Genomic DNA, 23,870 nt, shown 5'->3' on the forward strand with positions numbered 1-23,870 from the left:
TGGGAAAGATTGAGGGCAAGAGGAGAAGGGGGCAACAGAGGATGAGATGGTTGGATGGCATCACAGATTCAATGGACATGAGTTTGAGCAAACTCAGGGAGACAGTGAAGGACAGGGAAGCCTGGCATGCTGCAGTTCATGGGGTCGCAAAGAGCCGGACACGACTTAGCAACTGAACAACAATGAACAACAGGGAAATGGATCCCACATACCCTACCTAAAGATCCTGCATGTCACAACCGAGACCCTGCACAGCCAAACAAAAATTTTTAAAAATCTGAAGTATAATTTACTTTCATAAATTACACAGACCTTAAATGTATAACACATGAGTTTTGATAAAGGCATACTTTGATAAACAGACATACTTATCAAAATATAGAACATCCTCATCACCATAGAAAGGTTCATTATTACCCTACCCAGTCAATCACTGCATGTCTACCAAGAAATCAATGTTCTGATTTATTTTACTGAAGATTAGGCTTGCCCTAAATGGCAAATAGATGGGGAAACAGTGGCTGATTTTATTTTGGGGGGCTCCAAAATCACTGCAGATGGTGATTGCAGCCATGAAATGAAAAGACACTTACTCCTTGAAAGTTATGACCAACCTAGACAGCATATTAAAAATCAGAGACATTGCTATGCCAACAAAGGTCCATCTAGTCAAGGCCATGGTTTTTCCAGTTGTCATGTATGGATGTGAGAGTTGGACTATAAAGAAAGCTGAGCACCGAAGAATTGATGCTTTTGAACTGTGGTGTTGGAGAAGACTCTTGAGAGTCCTTTGGACTGCAAGGAGGTCCAACCAGTCCATCCTAAAGGTGATCAGTCCTGAGTGTTCATTGGAAGGACTGATGTTGAAGCTGAAACTCCAATACTTTGGCCACCTGATGCAAAGAGCTAGCTCATTTGAAAAGACCCTGGTGCTGGGAAAGATTGAGAGCAGGAGGAGAAGGGGATGACAGAGGATGAGATGGTTGGATGGCATCACCGGCTCAATGGCCCTGGGTTTGGGTGGACTCTGGGAGTTGGTGATGGACAGGGAAGCCTGGAGTGCTGTGGTCCACGGGGTCACAAAGATTCAGACATGACTGAGTGACTGAACAGAACTGAACTGAAATGGCATCATATAGTATGTATATGTTGTGGGTAGCTTCTGACATGGATCACAATACCTGCCTCCTCATATTCACTTCCTTGTATAATCTCCTCCCTTTGAATATGGGTTGGACCTAGAATGTGAACTAATTTCTCATTATAGAATACAGAAAAAGTAATGGTTCCTTCCAAGATTACATTGAAAAGAGTGTGGCTTCTCTCTTTCATCTGACTCCACATTTGCTTGATCTGATGAAGCAAGGTACCATTTTGCAAGTTGCTTTCCAAGGAGACTTGCATGTCAAGGAACATCTAGCTGTATGTGTGTGTGTGGGGGGGGAGTAGGGTTGAAAGTGAAAGTCGCTCAATTGTGTCCAGCGTTTTGTGACCCCGTGGAGTATAGAGTCCATGGAATTCTCCAGACCAGAATACTGGAGTGGGTAGCCTTTCTCTTCTCCAGGGGTCTTCCCAACCCAGGGATCGAAACTAGGTCTCCCGCACTGCAGTTAGATTTTTTACCAGCTGAGCCAGCAGGGAAGCCCAAGAATACTGGAATGGGAAGCCTGTCCCTTCTCCAGCGGATCTTCCCGACCCTGGAATTGAACTGGGGTGTCCTGCATTGCAGGCAGATTCTTTACCAACTGAGCTATCAGGGAAACCTTTGTGAAAGCTGCTCTCCATTTCTGGATGACATTTGATGACACACATCAGTAAAAAAAATTAGTTTCGTCCTCTTTTACTGAAAACTTGGTGACAAAGTCAGATTCTCTTCAGGTATCTCTGGTGTGAAACTTCTTATAATTCTTTCCCCTAACATATACCACAACTTACTTACACAGATGCTTCAGGGGGAAGGTCACGCCCTTACAAATATCTTACAGCCTTCTTCAGGCCTCTTTCTTTCTCTGAATTTCTCCAGTTGCCCACCCCCTTGGCTCTCCCCTCTGCATTTTATCACCTTGAGTCCAAACATTGTGTCCTCTGGGACAGATTTTATCTGATTTATATTGATAAATGGATCAGTTGCTCATTCTGCATTTCCTCGTCACTTAACTCCACAAGCTCCTAGCCGAGATCCAGCCCTCCTCCGTGAGGCTCTGCAGCTTGCCCCCAACCTGTACCAGTGTCTGTCACCTGTCTCCCAAAGACTTCTTTAACAGGACAAACTTCATCACACCCACACAAAATAAAGGCTCATTTTCCCCTTTTCCTTAAAGAGTGAATATTTATTGAGTGGGCTTCCCTGGTGGCTCAGATGGTGAAGAATCTGCCTGCAATGCAGGAGACCCAGGTTTGATCCCTGAGTTGGGAAGATCCCCTGGAGAATGAAACGGCAACCCACTCCAGTATTCTTGCCTGGAGAATCCCATGGACAGAGGAGTCTTGCAAACTATAGTCCTTGGGGTCAAAAGGAGTCAGACACAAATGGGTGACTGACAACAGCAACATTTATTGAGTCAGTTCAGTTCAGTCACTCAGTCGTGTCTGACTCTTTGTGACCCATGAACTGCAGCATGCCAGGCCTCCCTGTCCATCACCAACTCCCGGAGTCCACTCAAACTCATGTCCATTGAGTTGGTAATGCCATCCAACCATCTTATCCTCTGTCGTCCCCTTCTCCTCCTGCTCTCAATCTTTCCCAGCATCAGGGTCTTTTCAAATGAGTCAGCTCTTTGCATCAGGTGGCCAAAGTATTAGAGTTTCAGCGTCAACATCAGTCCTCCCAATGAATACCCAGGACTGATCTCCTTTAGGATGGACTGGTTTGATCTCCTTGCAGTCCAAAGGACTCTCAAGAGTCTTCTCCAACACCACAGTTCAAAAGCATCAATTCTTCGGTGCTCAGCTTTCTTTATAGTCCAACTCTCACATCCATACATGACCAATGGAAAAATCATAGCCTTGACTAGATGGACCTTTGTTGACAAAGAAATGTCTCTGCTTTTTAATATGCTATCTAAGTTGGTCATAACTTTCCTTCCAAGGAGTAAGCGTCTTTTCATTTCATGGCTGCAGTCACCATTTGCAGTGATTTTGGAGCCCCCAAAATGAAGTCAGCCACTGTTTCCACTGTTTCCCCATCTATTTGCCATGAAGTGACAGGACCGGATGCCATGATCTTAGTTTTCTGAATGTTGAGCTTTAAGCCAATCTTTTCACTCTCCTCTTTCACTTTCATCAAGAGGCTCTTTAGTTCTTCACTTTATGCCATATGGGTGGTGTCATCTGCATATCTGAGGTTATTGATATTTCTCCCAGCAATCTTGGTTCCTGCTTGTGCTTCCTCCAGCCCAGCATTTCTCATGATGTACTCTGCATATAAGTTAAATAAGCAGGGTGAAAATATACAGTCTTGACTGCTTATTTTTTTTAACCATATAATTATATTTTATTTAATTTTCAAGTTGTAAATCATCGTGAATATTCAGGTTTTTCACTCTACATTTTAGTATAGTGTAATTATTGTGGCAAAAGATTATGTGTGAAATGCATATAGGTTATAAAACACTGTATTATATTTTGTGAACACTCATTACATGCTACTCAGTTCAAGAATCACATGATACCAGTAGCTTATACCTGCCTATAGCAATTCTCCATCATATCATTTCTCCCCAGATGAAACCACTTTCTTGAATTTTGTGTTTATCATTCCATTGTTTGTAACAACAATTTTGTCTATTGTTTTTTTGAGTTATAAAATATCACACTTGATATTCTGGCATTTGCTTTTTTTCACTCAACATTATGTTTCTGAGTGTCACATGTTGTTCTGTTTGTCTGTAATTCATTCATTTGCGATACTGTATAATATTCTGCTGTCAGAATAAACTCATTGGGATAGTTCCCAGTTTTGGGGAACAATGCTCTTTTTTTGGGGGGGGAACAATGCTCTTTTGAATATTCTTCTACTTGTCTCCAGTTGTTATGTTAAGGAGCTGTGGGTCACAGTACTTTTGCTCTACAAAGCCAAGTCCAAAGGAATTTACTTGTGGCAGGAGACCCAGCCACAAGCAATAAATAAGATAAGCCAATAAAAAATATGCTCAGAAGAAAACTAATCCAGAGTCACAGGACAGCCTGTTGGGCATTGGCCAGGCCTTTCCCAGATCTTAGTAAAAACAATAATTGTTGTCTTCATGTTTATCAAACACCTCAACCTCTCACTCCTTTGGGAACATTTGTGGATGAGCTGAGATGGTTGATCTATACTATCTGCTTCTGCCAACTAACCATCAGTGAAAAGAGTAATAATTAACCAAGATAGGTAATCCTTGTAATGTGCATAGTGCAGAGTTGGGTACATAAGACATAGTAAATAAGGGGCAGTCGGAAAAAATGGGAAGGAGTGGGGAGTTGCCACTGGCAAAGGCCATCTCGTTTGCTCTAATTTTAGTTTAATCTCCATGTTACTTGTACTTTCTTCAGGTAGCCCATAGCTTTATGAACAAGCGACAATTGGAACTGAGAAGCTGCTCCAGATAAGCACCTTAGTTGAAAGTGCTAGGGTAAAATACATGGCATGGTTTAGAGAGAAATGCAGGCTGAACTTGACAGTAACTTGTACCTCTCACTTTCCTTCCTGGGTCTCCTTCTCACTGAAGGATCTTGCTCATCACCTGACATACAAGCAAACCTGTATCCAAGGTTTTTAATCTGAACAGCTGGAACATAAGAGTTGCCATGTGCTGGTATAGGGAAATCTGCAAAGGAAGTAAGTTTTGACATTCAAAGGTAATATCAGAAGCCATTATTAGACTTAAACTTGAGATGACTATTAAGCATTCAAATGGAGGTGTTATGTGTACCCCAGTGTTCATCGCAGCACTGTTTATCATAGCCAGGACATGGAAGCAACCTGGATGCCCATCAGCAGACAAATGGATAAGGAAGCTGTGGTACATATACACTATGGAATATTACTCAGCCATTAAAAAGAATTCATTTGAATCAGTTCTAATGAGATGGATGAAACTGGAGCCCATTATACAGAGTGAAGTAAGCCAGGAAGATAAAGAACATTACAGTATACTAATGCATGTATATGGAATTTAAAAAGATGGTAATGATAACCCTATATGCAAAACAGAAAAAGAGACACAGATATACAGAACAGACTTTTAAACTCTGTGGGAGAAGGCGAGGGTGGGATGTTCTGGGAGAATAGCATTGAAACAAGTATACTGTCAAGGGTGAAACAAACCACTAGCCCAGGTTGGATGCATGAGACAAGTGCTCAGGGCTGGTGCACTGGGAAGACCCAGAGGGATGGGATGGACAGAGAGGCGGGAGGGGGGGTCGGGATAGGGAATACATGTAACTCCATGACTGATTCATGTCAATGTATGGCAAAAACCACTACAATATTGTAAAGTAATTAGCCTCCAACTAATAAAAATAAATGGAAAAAAAATGGAGGTGTTAATGTTGCTGCTGCTAAGTCACTTCAGTCGTGTCCAACTCTGTACAACCCCATAGATGGCAGCCCACCAGGCTCCCCTATCTCTGGGATTCTCCAGGCGACAGTGCTGGAGTGGATTGCCATTTCCTTCTCCAATGAATGAGAGTGAAAAGTGAAAGTGAAGTCGCTCAGTCGTGTCCGACTCTTCAAGACCCCATGGACTGCAGCCTACGAGGCTCCTCCATCCATGGGATTTTCCATTCAAGAGTACTAGAGTGGGGTGCCATTGCCTTCTCCAGGTGTTAATGTTACTTGCATTCAAATGGAAATGCAAGTATGGGTGAGCAGTCTGGTTACCACTGAAGTTATACATTTAGGGGTTCTCAGTGCACAAAGTCCTTAAAGTCAAGAGATTAGGTAATGTCATCAAATGAGTAAGTGTGGACACCAAAGAGAAGAGGGCCAAGAGCTGAATATGTGGACACTCTTCTTGGATGATGTCAGAGTCTCTTCACTCCCCTGTTTCAGTGTGTGACCACTCTCCATCCCTACTTCTAAAAGGTCACCTTTTCTCAGCATCGAGTGACTCAGATTATGTAATGTTATTGTCTTGGAAGAAAAGCTATGGCAAACCTAGATAGCATATTAAAAGGCAGAGACATCACTTTGCCAACAAAGGTCCATATTGTCAAAGCTATGGTTTTTTCAGTAGTCATGTATGGATGTGAGATTTGGACCATAAAGAAGGCTGAGAGGCGAAGAACTGATGCTTTTGAATGGTGGAGTAGGAGAAGACTCTTGAGAATCTCTTGGACTGCAAGGAGATCAAACCAGTCAATTCTAAAGGAAATCAACCCTGAATATTCACTGAAAGAACTGATGCTGAAGCTGAGGCTCCATTATTTTGGTCACCTGATGAGAAGAGCTGATTCCCTGGAAAAGACCCTAATGCTGGGAAAGACTGAGGGCAGGAGGAGAAGGGGATGACAGAGAATGAGACGGTTGGATGGCATCATCAACTCAATGGACATGAGTCTGAGCAAACTCCAGGAGACAGTGAGGGACAGGGAAGCCTGGCGTGCTGCAGTCCATGGGGTCACAAAGAGTCGGACACAACTGAATGACTGAACAACAACGACAATTATCTGAGTGCCTTTGGTGGCTTCCTCTCACTTGAGTAAAGTCCAAACTCCTCACCAGGAGTATCTGGCTCCTCCACATGCCTCCATCTTACTTTATTCTTTCCTTTTGTTCTGTACACAACAGAGCCGCTATGTAGTGCTATTTATTCCTCAAATACATGCATCTTTCTCATTTCAGGTCACTTGTACTAGCTGTTCTCTCAGCCTGAAGGGGGAAACCTATGTAGGGCTTTCTCCTTTCCACTCAAATTTCAGCTCAAAATACCACCTCTTCACAGAATTTTTTTCTGTCACTCCACAGCACTTTTTTATGGCACTGATATATGACATTATCTTACTTATTTGCATATTGACTCTGAATCTCAGCTCCCCCAGCAGTGACTGGCCGTGTTTACTATTCTCTATTCCCAAGGCCTCAAACAGCGATTCCCACCTGGTAGGCAGTCAATAGATAGTTGTTAATTAAGTGAATGAATGACTTTTAGAATTTTGCATAGTTTTTAGTATCTATTTTAGCTTCCAGATTTAGGGAGGAAATGCTGGGCTGCCATTTTTCTTTGTCCAGGCTTTATCTTTATGTTCACCTTTGACTTCTTCAACACTCCCCTGCCTCACAAAAGCCCAACAGTGCTATAAGGATATTAGAAAGAATATCTTATTCCAAAGCCTATGAATCAGAGGATTGTGTGAAGAAGTTACTCTAATCTGAACGCCTCGACACAGTGGCTCATTGGAATGTTCCCAGTGACTCCAGAAGGGGACTGACGCTCCTGCAGAACAGCCACGCTCACCTCGAAGGCTGTGAGGGACTGGACCAGGTCTGAAACAGCATCGGCCGTGCTGCCATCATGGGGGAGTTTCTGGAGCAGTTCTTCATCTTCGTAGGGCTGCTGGTTTGCCTGTTCTACCTGATGAAATGCGTGAGATTCTCTAAATGTATTTTTCTGCACTTCTGGAAAGTTTTGCCAAGATCTTTCTTAAAGTCAATGGGAGAGTGGGCAGGTAAAGAAAGCTTTCCATCTTTTGTTTTTTTGTTGTTGTTCTTGTTATCACTTAGGTCTCAATGATAAACTGCATCTTTTCCTTTTGAGAGCAAAGATGTAATTCTTTTGGGTTAATTTGCGGGGTTGGAAAGGACAAATGCAATTGACTGCAAGACGTGATGTGCGGCATCAGGAGAGTCATTCAAGAAGGATGTGACTCAGTTCTTGCCTGCATGCTTTTCCTCTCATCCTCACTGGCTGGGCTTTCTTATTTTTGGGGTTTCTGATGATGCAAATCATGGATGAGGCAGAAAATTATGTATCCTCCTCCCCAGATTTTAAAAAACCCAGAGTGCTTTCATTTTCTTAAACGGAACTTCAAAATTCTGAAATCCAATAATAATTTAAATCCATTTTATTATAATAATTTCTCAGAGACCTTTCACAAAGTGAGGGTAATGCAAAATCAAGGCAATAAAGATCTCTGTGGAGACATGTTTTTAAATGGTTATACTCAGAATCTGGATCTGGTTTATGTCCCAAGTAGATTGATTAATCACTGCCTCTCAATAGGATTTAGCTCCTGAAACTGCCATGCAGAATTTCAGCTCTATACTGAGTTTAAGGTTCAGAACATGAGGCTATGGTTTCAGCATCTCCTTGAATGAAGTGCTAGGTTTGCATTTCAAAGTTGGTATTATGTGCTGGTGTCAGTCTATGAATAACCAATGCTGTGACCTGGCTGGCCCTTGTGGGTCTTACTATGATTGCAAAATGCCTTTCGGCACCATCAGGAAACTTAAGGAAAAATAAAGGTTTATTACTTACAGGGCCTGTAAATTATATAGCACACCTGGTTTCACAACAAGGTCGTGTGTATAAAGAGAGGGAGAGAGTGAATGGGTCTGGGGTTCTGCTTTTATTTTATTCTGGTGTGGGGGCCTAGGGTTTCAAGAACTTTTTCTTTAATGGTGAATTTAAAACATAAGAGAGGGAATTTAAAGTGCAGGAAGAGAAAAAACAAGTGGTCAAAATGGTCAGTTATTGAAACGAACCAAGGTTTTTAAAAGATAGATGCTTGTTCCTTGGAAAAAAAGCTATGACAAACCTAGACAGTGTATTAAAAAGCAGAGACATCACTTTTTTTTTTTTTTTTTTTACAAAGGTCCATATAGTCAAAGCTATGGTTTTTCTAGTAGTCATGTACAGATGTGAGAGTTGGACCATAAAGAAGGCTGAGTGCTGAAGAATTGATACTTTTGAATTGTGGTGCTAGAGAAGACTCTTGAGAGTCCCTTGGACAACAAGGAGATCAAATTAGTCAATCCTAAAGAATCAACCCTGAATTTTCATTGGAAGGACTGATACTGAAGCTCCAATACTTAGGGTACCTGATGCGAAAAGCTGACTCATTGGAAAAGACCCTGATGCTGGGAAAGACTGAGGGCAAGAGGAGAAGAGGGTGGCAGAGGGTGAGATAGCATCACCGACTCAATGGACATGAGTTTGAGCAAACTCTGGGAGATGGTGAAGAACAGGGAAGCCTGATGTGCTGCAGTTTTGTGGGGTCGCAAGGAATAGGACACAACTTAGCAACTGAAGAACAAAATTTTTTTAAAAAGAGACCTCATCTGGGGGAGGTTGCCTGGCCCTTTACGTTATCCTATGGCCAACATAACTTTTATTAGCAATCCCCATCTTTAAAGTAGATGCCTCTTTGAAATTGATGCCTAACTGGCAATCAAAGCGTAAGCTAAGCACTTGCATTACGAAAAGGAAAAAAACAGAACCAAAACCCAACTGTCAGGTTTTAGGCTACAATGGGGTAGTAAGAAATCCAGTGACCTTAAAAAAAAAGAATTTAAGAGGCTTTAGGAATACAATCCCATGCTAAATAGGAGAGATTGTAAACAACCTTATAGGAATGCCAGATAAAATACAGGATACTCAAGTTATATTTGAATTTCTTATTTAGTGATAAATAAAAAATTTTTAATATATGACACTCCAGTTATTACGTGGGATATTCTTATACTAAAAAAAATTTGTTGTTTATCTGAAATTCAAATTTAACTGGGCATCCTGTGTCCTTATTTGCAAAAGCGGGCAACCTTATACCCTCAGCATTGGAAATGAAAAAATTATCATATGAAAATTGTTTGGCATGAAAAAATGTGTTTTTAACTGTTGCATGTTATATCTGGAGAGAGAGAGAGAGAGAATATGTATGTGAGAACTCCTTCCTCTCAGGTCAGTAGGAAGTTCCCAATGTACTTGCTGAGCAGTCTGAACTTGAGTGCTCTGGATCCAAAAGTTTGGCTCCACACAGATTTAAATGCCATTCTCTGAGGGGTTAGAACTCGGACCTTCTAGGAACAAGCATTCCAAAAGAAGTTCATATGCAGCCATATGTGGCTGATTTCCTAATTTTGTCACTGGTATCCTCTGTAGAGGTGTGGGGCCAAGATCAGAGCCTGGGTTCAGATCCTGCTGCCATCATCTTTAGCACTGCGGCCTTGATTGGGTTAAGAACTTTCCCTTAGCTTCCTCATTTATAAGGGAAAAGATGGTCCCCACATTACAGGCTTGTTTTGAATGCTAGATGAGATGGTGGCTGTGGGGCTGCCCAGCCACGTGCGCTTTCTGTGTTTCTGTGAGCCTGACAAGGAAGAGCTTTATTCGACCTACGATGCCTGTTCCACCTTCTCCCTAAATTCAAACAGCCTCATCTGTCACCCTCACCCTCAACTTCCGTGAAGAAGCTGCTAGTGGGAGCCCAGGTAGCTGTGTAGTGTCAGAGCCCGGACCTAATTTAACCTGTGTCCCAGGGCCAATCTGGGACTGCTACGCACAGGAGCGGGAGGGGAGGCAGCCAGGAACCTCAGAAGCCAGCCGCCTCCTCGCTTCTGCCTCCTGTCCGTCTCATGGTGTGTAAAGCTGCTGTGTAATTTAGCTGGTAAATAATTAGGCCTAAGTGAATAACAAGCAAACCCCCCAAATAAAGTGCATGGCAGAAAGTAAGCACTCGGAAGATGCCAGCCACTTAGTGACCGTATCTTGACTATATAGTTCAGGCCTGGTACTCGGTGATTTGGAGGATGCCTATAAAGAAGGGGAAGATGAAGCAGAAGACCACGCAACCCTGAGCATAGTACCTCTACCAAGCAAAACAGGTCATATGCATGGAGTCACTTAAAAGTATCCAAATAAACACGTAAAATAATTGGTAATGATTAAAATGAGGGTGCTTCTGCCAGCGTGCTGCTTGAAGTTTGTTTAGCTTGGTCCGCTCTCCCTCTCAAGTAAACTAAATGCACACACAGCTTTCATACACAATTTTGGAAAGCATATCCTTCAATTGTTGCTGCAAAGGTAAATTGCAGATAGGTATATACTGAATTGTAGTTTATTTTGAAACTATGACATTCACACAATTGAGTTTTACCCTAGAGCTCAGTCATTAAATATGTATCTGCTCTTATACGGTGGAAAATTACTCAGTTATAAAAGGAAAAAATCTGAGTCAGTTGCAGTGAGGTAGATGAACCCAGAGCATGTTAACACAGAGTGAAGTAAGTCAGAAAGAGAAAAATACCGTATATTAACACATATATATGGCATCTAGGAAAATGGTATGATGAAGCTATTTGCAGGGCTTGAATTGAGATGCTGATGTGGAGAATGGACTTGTGGACACAGTGAGGGAAGGAGAGGGTGGCAAGAATTGCAAAAAGTAGAATTCACATATATACACTATTATGTGTAAAATGGATAGCTAGTGGGGAGCTGCTATATAACACAGGGTGCCGAGCCTGGTGCTCTGTGATGACCTAGAGGGGTGGGATGGGGGCAGGGAATATATAATTATGACCAATTTCCATTGTTATATAGCAGAAACCAACACAACACTGTAAAGCAATATTCTTCCAATTAAAAAATTTTTTTAAATCTATGTGCTATGGACTATAAAAGGACTAGATGGCACATCTCACAATCATCTATTAATCAGTTGATCTAGTGAGCACAAATTCTTTAGGTTCCTTCATGTCACTCCATCCTCTTTTTGGATTTCTGTATTTTCCTCCTTGTTAAAAGTTCTCTATCTTCCATGGGTTTTGATTTCTGCTGTCCTATGAGGGTGAGGATAGGAAATGGGGAGAATTTGACTTTCACTAGGAACCTTGAAACATCGTTACAGTGACAACTGGGTGTGTGGGTAGAGAGATAACAGAGTACACTGCTTGTCCTTGATGAATTAAGGCTTAGAACTGTAAACCCTTATGGGGTCTGAATAAAATGTTCTCTGGCTGAAGCACTTTGTTTCATTTTGGGCCATGTTTTCCGTAGCCTCACCAACTCTTCCCCCCAACCCCATCCAAAAAAAAAGCTTCATTTTGAAGTTTAGTGAAGGAAGTCAAGGCTGGAACATTCACAGGTGAGCAAAGTTGGTCACAGTTGAGCAGAGTTGGGTTAGAAAGTAGGAGGGCATTGATTTGGAATATTATATTGTATCTTAGAGAGTAGGCCTGCAGTCAAATGTAGCCAGCAAGAAAGAAAATCTTAAAGATTAATTAATTCTATCCTTTAAAACCATTTCTGCTTTTTTTCAGTGATCACTGGAGCAGGAGATGGGATTGGGAAAGCTTACTCATTCGAGGTAGGTTGTTTTCTTGAAGACTTCCTCCTTGCCTCGTATTAAATACACCATGGTCGTGTGGCACCACAAACACTACTGTTCTGATTATAAAAGCAATAGACATTCCTTTACAAAGAAAACTATTTTCTATTGAAAAGGAAATTTAAAAATCATAATCTCACCCCCTGGCTACCTTAAAAAAATACAATGATATTCAAAGGTGGCAGTACCTCTCCTTAGGAGTTGTTTTAGGAATTTATGGGGGCACTGTTATTTTCTAGGGTAATTGTACCATAAGCATTTATTATACTTAAAACAATAAAAAATGATAAACTACTTTCCTTGTGTTTATCCTTTACATCATAGCCAGGGCACATGTTAATTTAAAAATCATTTGTGTAGATAGCATAGATATATAAAACTTTCATTTCAAGAAGATTAATGAGCATTAAAAAATAATATAAAGAGAGAAGCTGATAGGGTTGAGGGTCACTGGTGTGTGATGTCTTTGAGTGTTTCCTTCTAGGCTTTTTGTTTCTCTGTAGATAGATAGCAGGTAGTTAAGCTTTTCTAAAAATTCCTTTACAGGATAGGTAGTTTGGTAAGCTATTATTGGGTTTCCCGTGTGGTGCAGTGGTAAAGAATCTGCCTGCCAATTCAGGAGACACAGCAGACGTGGGTTTGATCCCAGGGACAATACTCTGGAGTAGGAAATAGCAACCCACTCTAGTATTCTTGCCTGGAAAATTCCTTGGACAGAGGAGTCTGACAGCTACAGTCAATGTGGATCACAAAAAGTCGGACACGACTTAGCGACTAGGCAGTGGTCTAGGGGTCAGGAGCTATGTATTCTAGTCCTCACTCAGTCTGCAGATTTTGGACAAATTATATATCCTTTCTGGGCTTCCAGGTCTTTACTAGCCCAAAAGATACCAGCTAAGAACTTTCAAATTCTGTTTCTGTTCTAGACGAATTCTGGCTTTGCTCTTGTAGAATCTTATTCTTTGTATCCTTTCATTCTTTTCTAAGGCTGTGCTAAACAATTTTCTGGGATCTTTCTTTCATGCAAGATTTTCTCTCTTCCAGAGAAACTGTTCTTGTCTCCCTGCTAACTGCTGCTTCAAGGCAAGCAGTTGAGTCTGGAATACTATGGGCTGTAATAGTTAAGAATTTGAGGTTGAAAATTAATTAGATCCCTGTCTGTTCAAACTCTGCCTTCAATATGCTTACTGCAGAATTTCCACATCAATAAACTGGAGGAGATGATAATTCCATCTAGGCTTTTGTAAAAGTTAAATGGATGAAGTGGGCAAAATGCTTCGCATAGAATAAGCTCTCCAAGTTTAGCCGCTATTATTATTGGATGTATAAGCTGCCTTTTCTGTCCCATATTTTGCTTTTTTGGGGGGAAAGAATATGTGTGGTACTTACCCATATTTTTACTCTTTTTATTGTTCTTTCTTCTTCTCTTTTTTGTTCTTTCTTCTCCCCTGATGTTCCAAGATTTTTTCTTTTCCAATTTCCTATCTGTTTAGAGAAGTTCCTGTAGCTGTTCTTTTATAGTAGTTCTGCTGGTGGCACATTCTCATTGTTTTTCTTCATCAGAGAATGTCTCAATTTCCCCTTCATTCCAGAAGGATAATTTTACTGAATATAGGATTTATATTTGACAATCCTTTCCTTTCAGCACTTGGGAAATGTTGTGCCACTTTCTTCTGGCCTCTATGGTTTCTGGTGAGCCTCATGTCATTCAAATAATTTTTCTCATTGGTAAAGTGTTGTTTCTCTTTCATTGCCTTCATTTTTTTGTGTGTTCAATTTTCAGGAGTTTAGTTATGTTTCTTGGTGTGGATTTATTTGAGTTTATCTTCTTCGAGATTCACTTAGCCTCTTGAATCTGTAAGTTTATACATTTTCACAGATTTTAGAATTTTTCATTCATACTTTCTGCAAGTATTCCTTCTGCCTTCTTCTCTTCTGGGACTCTGGTGATACAAATGTGAGACTTTTCTTGTAGTACTTCCTTGTAGGTCTCTGAGATGCTGTGCGTTTTTTTCAGCGTATTTTTTCTCTGTTTAGATTGCAGTTTAGTTGCTCAGTCATGTCTGAGTCTTGTGACCCCACATACTATAGCCTGTCAGTCTTCTCTATCCATGGGATTCTCCAGGCAAGAATACTGGAGTGGGTTGCCATTTCCTTCTCCACTGTTTAGATTGGATAATCCCTATTGTTTTATCTTTAAGTTCATGGATTCTTTCCTTGGTCTCTCCATTCTGCTATTGAGCCCATCATTTGAGTTTTTAATTTCACATTCTGTACTTTTCAATTCTAAAATTTCCATTTGATTTTTTTTTATATCTCCTATTTATTTGCTAAACCATTCTATTTTTCTTTTGTTTTACTTGGGTTTGTGATTGCTCTCTGAAGTGTTGTTATGGTAGCTTTTTAAAAATTCTAATCAGATAATTCTAATATCTATGTCATCTCAATGTTGGTATTTGTTGATTGCTTTTATCTTACTCAAACCGAGATCTTCTTGGTTCTTGGCGGGTTGAGTTTTGTTTTGTTTTTTTTTTTAATTGAATCTTGGATATTTTTGGTTTTAAGTTGTGAGACTCTGGATCATATTTAAATTTTCCTATTTAGGTGTATATGGACATTGCTTCAGCAGGGGGAGGGGAGGGTGCTGACATTTTTCTATAAGGTGAGATAGGAGCCCAGGTTTTCCACTTGGCCTCCACTGGGGGTTGCTGGATATGGGTAGGAGTTCTGGCTCCTCACAGGCCACTCTGGATTTTGGAGGGAAAGAGTGCATCCTTACTGCTCTCCACAAGTGGTACTTGGAGGCAGTGGTCTCACTGTTACTGTAGTGATGGTATAAGTCCTGAATCTCTACTAGGCTTCCTCGGTCATCATCAAGGAAGAGGGGAGAGAGCTGAGGGGTACTCTGGCACTGTCAGATAGAAGTGGAAGCTCAAGTCTCAGATGACATGAGGGGTGGGATGGCTGGGATGAAAGTCCTGGTATCCTGCTCAGCCTTATCTGATGCCAACCTGGCAGGGGTTGGAATCCTTGTTAGAGCGGTCTCCCCAGGGTGGAAGTGTCAGCTGCCCCCTCAACCTTTGGAGGCGAGGGTAGCAGTAAAAGCTTATATGTATATATGTGTGTATATATATATATATGTGTGTGTGTGTGTGTATATATATATATTTGAGTCGTTTGCCTGCAGTAAAGCAGTTATTTTCTAAACCGAGCCTTGCTAGGGTACCCCTTTTCTAGTCCTTTTGTTAGAGACAGCAGACTCTTGTTGGGACTTCTTATGTCTGTATCTGTTGGTGTTTCTGAATATCCAGCTTCTCCAGCAATAAGTCTGGGATATATGAGACAAAAATAAAACCCAGGAAACCATGGCTTGTTTCTATCAGGTCTCAAGGCCCATAGCTACTCTTACTCTCTTTTGGAGTCTTCTTATATTTAGTTTATGTATTATGTCCACGTTGCCTGTTTTAGTTGCATTTCCTGGTAGAAATAGGGAAAAGTATTTTCACTCCATCTTTCTGGAAGCCTATTCTATATTGCATTTTAACCTAGTCTGTATTTATAATTAGAGATGCAAGAGAGACTTTGTCTCCTTTTAAAGGAGTGTCAACCATTACTGGAAGCAGGTGAAAAAAGTGTTTGAGAGGGATGGCATGGAGGAAGGAGGACAAGAAGGAGCCTGCTCTTCACACTTCTGAAGCCTCTCCTTCACTCTATATTTCACACCATTTCTGTTCCTTTGGCGCCTGAATTCAAGCTTTTCTATTTACTGCCTCCCAGAAGAAGCGCTGTCTTCCCTGGCGTTCCCGCCACCTTTTATAGATTAGCGGTGACTGGCACCTTCCTTGACCCAGGCCCTAACACACAGCAGAAGGAAAACGGCCTATTCATCATAGCAGCAGCCATTCTTCTTTAGCACAGTGCCCCGCAGGGAATTCTGGGAGAGTGAGTGCTTCTGGGGCTTAACTCCCTGAAGCAGGGAAGTGGTAAAACCCATGTATGGAGCCTGTCAGCCTGGACATTCTAGAAATAAGATTGAGCCCTGCTCAAATGGACAAAGGGAACAATGCTGGTCCAGACAATCAAGTGTTCACCATGCCCTCCTCCTGGCTCAGATCACTTCACATGGAACCTTTAAAAAATCTATGGCTCTTAAAACAAATGGCATGATTCAGGAGAGGCTGAAAGCTCACAGGCAGAGAGTCCTTTGTACTGAAAATGCAAATTGTTTTCCATTTAATGGACAGTTTCCTTTTCAGGAGGCTGATGAAGTGAATTGTGAGACCAAGGTGCTTAATTTTTAGCTATACTTTGCTAGATGCCCAGACTGAAAATGAGGGCTGGTGGGGGTGGGAGGTGGGGGATTTTCCAAGAGAGAAAGAGAAGACTTCATGATATCACTAGCCTTAAAATTGGACAGTTCTTATTTTTAATTTTTTTTTATCTTTTAATTTTCTATTTATTTTGAAAGTTTTAAAATAGACTTAAGTTTTTCAAGCAGTTCTAGACTGACCATAGAATCTTGCAGAGGGTGCAGCTAGTTCACATATTCCCCCTGTCCCCATAGACACTCCAGAGTGGCAAGTTTGCTATGATCGGTGAACATACACTGACACATCATTATCACCCAGAGTCCATAGTTTACCTTGGGGTTCACTCTTCTTGGTTTAGTTTTTCCATGGTGGTTGTTTTTTCAGAGGGAAGTGTGGTATGGGCACCGCTGAAAATGTGTTTCTCTTAGGGACCCTCTGCCTACCCTCTCCTTTGTTCAGTCTGGTCTGAATGAAGCTTTCTCTCTCTCAGGTCAGCCAAAATTGACACAAAAGTCTTTGAGAGATTTTCCATGGCTTATTTCCTTTCCTTAGCTATGTTGCAGCCAAACTGTCTGTGAGTAAATTTCTTTGCATGTCATTTAAAAATATACTAGGAAATCAACTATTTAAAGAAACAACAAATGCAGAGTGAAAAAAAAGGGAAGGTGTTAGTCACTCAGTGGTGTCTGACTCTTTTCGACCCCATGGACTGTAGCCTGCCAGTCTCCTCTGTCCATGGAATTATCCTGGCAAGAATACTGGAGTGATAGCCTTTCCCTTCTCCAGGGATTCTTCTGGCCCAGGGATCGAACCCAGAATATCACTCCTAATTATATTATATTATACATATATATATATATATAGATGTCTTTTTACAAAGTGAAACCTTTGCAGATTCCAGGTCAGGGGTGGGACTTGTAATAATACTTTATGACTGAAGATCAGCTGTTAGACTGAGTATAATTTGCTTTAAAATACTTCAGCATGCATAATATGATATATATGTGAGTCAGTTATTTTGAACAGTTTCTTGAGGTATAATTCACATACCATAAAATTCACCTAAGTGTACAGTACAATGATTTTTAGTAAATTGACCAAAGATTTCACCATCATCACTCTCCAGTTCTAGCACATTTCCATCATCCTAATGACCCTAATGAAGCTGAAACTCCAATACTTTAGCCACCTCATGCGAAGAGTTGACTCATTGGAAAAGACCCTGATGTTGGGAGGAATTGGGGGCAGGAGGAGAAGGGGGCAACAGAGGATGAGATGGCTGGATGGCATCACCGATTCGATGGGCATGAGTTTGAGTGAACTCCAAGAGTTGGTGATGGACAGGGAGGCCTTGCATGCTGCAATTCATGGGGTCGCAAAGAGTCGGACACAACTGAGCAACTGAACTGCACTGAACTGAATGACCCTAATGAGATCACTGACAACTGGTCATGGTTAATCCCCCATTCCTACCCCTAGTCCTAGGCTGCCACTCATCTTTTCTGAACATTTCATACAAATACCACCACACAATATGCAGTCTTTTGTGCCTCATTTCCTTCAGAGTATTTTTGAGGTTCATCCATGTTGTAGCATGTGTCAGTGGTTCTTTAGTTTTTATTGCAGAATAATATTCTATCATATGGATATACCTCAGATTGTTTATTCATTTATTAGCTGATGAATATGTGGGTTGTTCCCACTTGGGAGCTATATAATATGCTGCTGTAAATATTCTTATGTGCTGTTTTGCATGGATGTAAATTTCCACTTCTCTTGGGTAGATTACCTAGGAATGGAATCACTGGGTTGTATGGTAAATTTGTCTTTAAGATTAGTGAGTCCACATTTCTGCCGTGGGTTAACAGTTGAAGATAATGTCCAGAGGTGGTGTGTGTTGAGTTTCCAATACTTGCCCTCTCAGGATTCACTCTCTGCTCTTCTTCACCCTCCTCCGTGCCCCAGGAGGCTGTCCTGCACCAGGGACCTCAGCTGGCCTCTGGTTTCAGCAGGGTTTGTGGGGGTTGGGAGACAGTGGCAACAGGTAAGAGGGGTCAGGAATGTGAAGCTGGCTTTCTCTCTGGTCTTTCTGTGGGTCAGGGAGGGCTGTGTCCCTCTGCTAAAGGCCGGAGCTATGTTGAGCAGCCCTCTCCACCTTCTGGTTCTGGTACCTGTTCATCTCCCAACCCTTTCAGGTTCACAACTGCTGTTGTTAATAGCTCCAGAATATCATGGGTTTTCCACACACTACTCATGCTTTGTAGATCAGCCTTTTATTAAATTTGCTGCAAGTTACCCAGAGAGTGTGCTGTTTTTGCCAAGACTTTGGCTAAATCCAGGTTTCAGCTAATTTTTAAAGATGCTAAATCAGAGTTCATCAACATCTGTGCTTCGGCTAACTTGATTTGCATTAGAGAGTTTGCCCCTTAGCCTAAGAAATGTTATAAAGAATTTTCCTGAGGAAGTATCTTCCAAGATGTGTGGATTTGCTAGAAGTATTGTACAGACTCTTTTGCCCTCCTGTGAACAAGGATGTGGTATCTGTGAGCACAGCGGAGTGGTGTTCTTGACCTTGAATGGATTTGGCCCTGTGTCCTGCCGAGAGTGGAGGATTCTGTCACCTAACCCTGCCAGAAGTTTGACCGCACCCTGCCCCCAGAACATGATCATATGTACCTGGGATGAGCCTTCACAGAGTGCCTAAGGGACAGATGGCTGGGATTCCACTAAGCTATGAGAACAGGTTCATAATTGCTTTGATGCCTGCTCACTGACAGATGTTTTTGTTGGTAGGATTTGGTCTGAGACTTGTTTGCATTTTGCAACACACCATCTGCTGGCTAGTTGTTGGGGGAGGGGAGATCCATAGCCAAAATCTACCTCTAATCACTGGAGACCACAAGAAAACTCAGTGAATGTGAACTATCAAATAGGTTAGGCTCATGAGCATATTTAATGCCTCCCAGGGTTCCAGTCATTCAGAGTTATAGTCAGCTCTGCCCAGCCCTTAGGGAGCATATACACTGTTACCTAATTTTCCTGTATTTATTTAGTTCTCCTTTAACTTTTTTTTTTTAAACTAACCTTTTAATTTTGAGATAATTATAGATTCATAAGTAGCTGTAGGAACAATACAAAGAGATCCTATGTACCCTTTACCCAATCTTGCAAAGTTATCATATAACTCAGGGTATCAACATCCATACAGTCAAGATACAGAACATTTCCATCACCATAAGGAATCCTTGTGTGGCTGTTTTATAAATACCTCCACCTCCACTTGTATCCCCCCTCCCTTCTTTCTTTCTTTCTTTCTTTCTCCTTCCTTCTTTCTTTCTTTCATTATTTATTTCTTGAAGTAGAGTTGATTTATAATGTGTTAATTTCTTCTGCACAGCAAAATGATCAGTTATATATATATTCTTTTTCATATTCTTTTCATTATGGCTTATTACAGGATATTGAATACAGTTCCCTGTGCTACAATAGGACCTTGTTGTTTATCCACCCTATACAAAATAGTTTGTATCTGCTAACCCCAACTCCAAATTCTTTCCTCCCCCCGCCTCTCCACCCACCCTGGTAATCACGAATATCTTCTCTATGTCTCTTACTTCCTTCTTAACCTGTGGCAAATGCTTATCTGGTCTCCAATTCTATAACATGGTCATTTTAAGAATGCTATATAAATGGAATCATATACTTCGTAGCCTTTTTGAATTGGTTTTTTTCTACTCAGCATAATTCTCTGCAGATTCATCCAGGGTGTCCCAATATTTTATTCCTTTTCAGTACTAGACAGAATTCCATGATATGGAGGTTCCACAGTCTGTTTAACCATTCATCCATTGAAGGACATTTAAGTTGTTTCTGTATTTTGGCAACACAAATAAAGCTTCTATAAATATTTATATATAAGTTTGTGTGAATTTTTTTTCTGAAATAAATGCTCAGGAGTGCAGTTTCCAGCTGGTGTGGTAGATTCCCCGTGGACAGAGGAGCCTGGCAGGCTACAGTCTGTGGGGTCACAAAGAGTGCTACACTACTGAGTGATTAAGGACAGCACAGAGTGGTAGCTACATGTTTAGTTTTTCAAGAAATTGCCAAAATATTTTTCAGATTTGATTGTACCATTCCCAACACTGTGTGAGTGGTCCATTTTCTCCACATTCTCACCAGCATTTGGTGTTGCTACTGTTTTTTTTTTCTTAGCCATTCTGAGAGCTGTGCAGTAACATATCATTGTGGTTTAGATTTGCACTTCCCTGATGGCCGGTCATGTTTATATCAGCTCAGTTCAGTTGCTCAGTCATGTCCGACTCTTTGAGACCCCATCGACTGCAGCACACTAGGCTTCCCTGTCTATAGCCAACTCCCAGAGTTTACTCAAATTCATGGCCATTGAGTCATTGATGCCATCCAGCCATCTCATCCTCTGTCATCCTCTTCTCCTCCTGCCTTCAATCTTTCCCAGCATCAGGGTCTTTTCAAATGAGTCAGTTCTTCGCATCAGGTGGCCAAAGTATTGGAGTTTCAGCTTCAGCATCAGTCCTTCCAATGAACATTCAGGATTGATTTCCTTTAGGATGGACTGGTTGGATCTCCTTGCAGTCCAAGGGACTCTCAAGAGTCTTCTCCAACAGCACAGTTCGAAAGCATCAATTCTTCTGCACTCAGCTTTCTTTATGGTCCAACTCTCACATCCATACATGACTCCTGGAAAAACCATAGCTTTGACTAGATGGACCTTTGTTGGCAAAATAATGTCTCTGCTTTTTAATATGCTGTCTAGGTTGGTCATAGCTTTTCTTCCAAGGAGAAAGCGTCTTTTAATTTCATGGCTGCAGTCACCACTTGCAGTGATTTTGGAGCTCAAGAAAATAAAGTCTGTCACTGTTTCCACAGTTTCCCCATGTATTTTCTATGAAGTGATGGGACCAGATGCCATGATCTTAGTTTTCTGAATGTTGACTTTTAAGCCAACTTTTTCACTCTCTTCTTTCACTTTCATCAAGAGGCTTTTTAGTTTTTCTTTGTTTTCTGCCATAAGGATGGTGTCATCTGCATATCTGAGGTTATTGGTATTTCTCCCAGCAATCTTATTGATATCTCTCCCAGCAATCTTGATTCCAGCTTGTGCTTCCTCCAGCCCAGTGTTTCTCATGATATACTCTGCACACAAGTTAAATAATCAGGGTGACAATATGCAGCCTTGACATACTCCTTTTCCTATTTGGAACCAGTCTGTTGTTCCATGTCCATTTCTCACTCTTGCTTCCTGACCTGTATACAGATTTCTCAAGAGGCAGATCAGGCAGTCTGGTATTGCCATCTCTTGAAGAATTTTCCACAGTTTGTTGTTGTCCACACAGTCATAGGCTTTCGCACAGTCAATAAGTAGAAGTAGATGTTTTTCTGGATCTGTCTTGCTTTTTTTGATGATCCAACAGATGTTGGCAATTTGATCTCTGGTTCCTCTGGCTTTTCTAAATCTAGCTTGAACATCTGGAAGTTCATGGTTCATGTACTGTTGAAGCCTGGCTTGGAGAATTTTGAGCATTACTTTACTAGCGTTTGAGATGAGTACATTTGTGTGGTAGTTTGGGCATTCTTTGGCATTATCTTTCTTTGGGATTAGAATGAAAACTGACCTTCTCCAGTTTTTTTCTGTGGCCACTGCAGTTTTCCAAATTTGCTGGCATATTGAGTGCAGCACTTTCACAGCATCATCTTTTAGGATTTGAAATAGCTCAACTGGAATTCCATCTCCTCCACTAGCTTTGTTTGTAGTGACGCTTCCTAAGGTCCACTTGACTTCACACTCCAGGATGTCTGGCTCTAGGTTGGTGATCACACCATCGTGATTATCTGGGTCATGAAGATCATTTTTTGTGTGTGTAGTTCTTCTGTGTATTCTTGCCACCTCTTCTAAATATCTTCTGCTTCTGTTAGGTCATATCATTTCTGTCCTTTATTGTGCCCATCTTTGCATGAAATGTTCCCTTGGCATCTCTTATTTTCTTGAAGAGATCTCTAGTCTTTCCCATTCTATTGTTTTTCTCTATTTCTTTGCACTGATAAGGAAGGCTTCCTTATCTCTCCTTGCTGTTCTTTGGAACTCTGCATTCAAATGGGTATATCTTTCCTTTTCTCCTTTGCCTTTTGCTTCTCTTCTATTCACAGCTATTTGTAAGTCCTCCTCAGACAACCATTTTGCCTTTTTGCATTTCTTTTCCTTGGGGATGGTTTTGATCCCTGCCTCCTGTACAATGTCACAAGTCTCCATCCATAGTTCTTCAGGCACTCTTTCTATCAGATCTAATTCCTCCAATCTATTTCTCACTTCTACTGTATAATCGTAAGGGATTTGATTTAGGTCATACCTGAATGGTCTAGTGGTTTTCCCTACTTTCTTCAGTTTAAGCCTGAATTTGGCAATAAGGAGTTCATGATCTGTGCCACAGACAGCTCCCAGTCTTGCTTTTGCTGACTGTATGGAGCCTCTCCATCTTTGCTGCAAGGAATATAATCAATCTGATTTTGGTATTGACCATCTGGTGATGTTCATGTGTAGAGTCTTCTCTTGTGTTGTTGGAAGAGGGTGTTTTCTATAACCAGTCTGTTCTCTTGGCAAAACTCTATTAGCCTTTTCCCTGCTTCATTCTGTACTCCAAGGCCAAATTTGTCTGTTACTCTAGGTATTTATTGACTTCCTATTTTTGCATTCCAGTCCCCTATGATGAAAAGGACATTTTTTTTGGGTGTTAGTTCTAGAAGTTCTTATAGGTCTTCATAGAATGTATATGTTTTTAATTCAAAGAAGTGTAAGGAAGAAAAGAGGAAAAAAGATTGTTATCTCTTTGCCCATATAATTCCTATTAAAGATAAAATAATACAGGTATAAAATTAGAAAACTCAAGCAGCACAGAAAGGCATAGAAAGAGAAATAAAGGACTCTCCTCACTCCTGCCCTTACCTGGCCCTTCTCTGTAAAGGTCACCAGCGTTCACAATGTCTTGAGATTCCTTTCAGAAAAGGTAAAGGAAAACCATGGCTATATCCATACTTACATGTTGATATGGAGATTGATAGTACAGAGTAATTTCAGCATAACAATCCAGAGACTTTCCTGACTGGTGAGTGGCTCTGTCTAGTTCCTTCTGGCTTGCTTCTTCATCTATCCTGTAAGACTTTGTGCTACTCTTTGAGATTGGACCTGGGTCATAAGCATGTCTGCGTCCTGCAGCCCAT

The 23,870-nt window shown here is 41.2% G+C and overlaps 1 protein-coding gene across 1 annotated transcript in view; it reads left to right on the forward strand.

Moving 5' to 3' along the window:
• Positions 1 to 7,236: 7,236 nt before the first annotated feature.
• Positions 7,237 to 23,870, forward strand: part of HSD17B3 (hydroxysteroid 17-beta dehydrogenase 3) — a 57,174-nt gene continuing 40,540 nt past the window's right edge. The window contains exons 1-2 of the mRNA XM_020888976.2: positions 7,237 to 7,650; positions 12,242 to 12,288. Coding sequence (XP_020744635.1) covers positions 7,497 to 7,650; positions 12,242 to 12,288 — 201 coding nt within the window. The 5' untranslated portion in view covers positions 7,237 to 7,496. The remainder of the gene's footprint in view (positions 7,651 to 12,241; positions 12,289 to 23,870) is intronic.

The sequence above is a fragment of the Odocoileus virginianus genome, chromosome 31, assembly GCF_023699985.2.
Source record: "Odocoileus virginianus isolate 20LAN1187 ecotype Illinois chromosome 31, Ovbor_1.2, whole genome shotgun sequence".
NCBI lineage: Eukaryota > Metazoa > Chordata > Mammalia > Artiodactyla > Cervidae > Odocoileus > Odocoileus virginianus.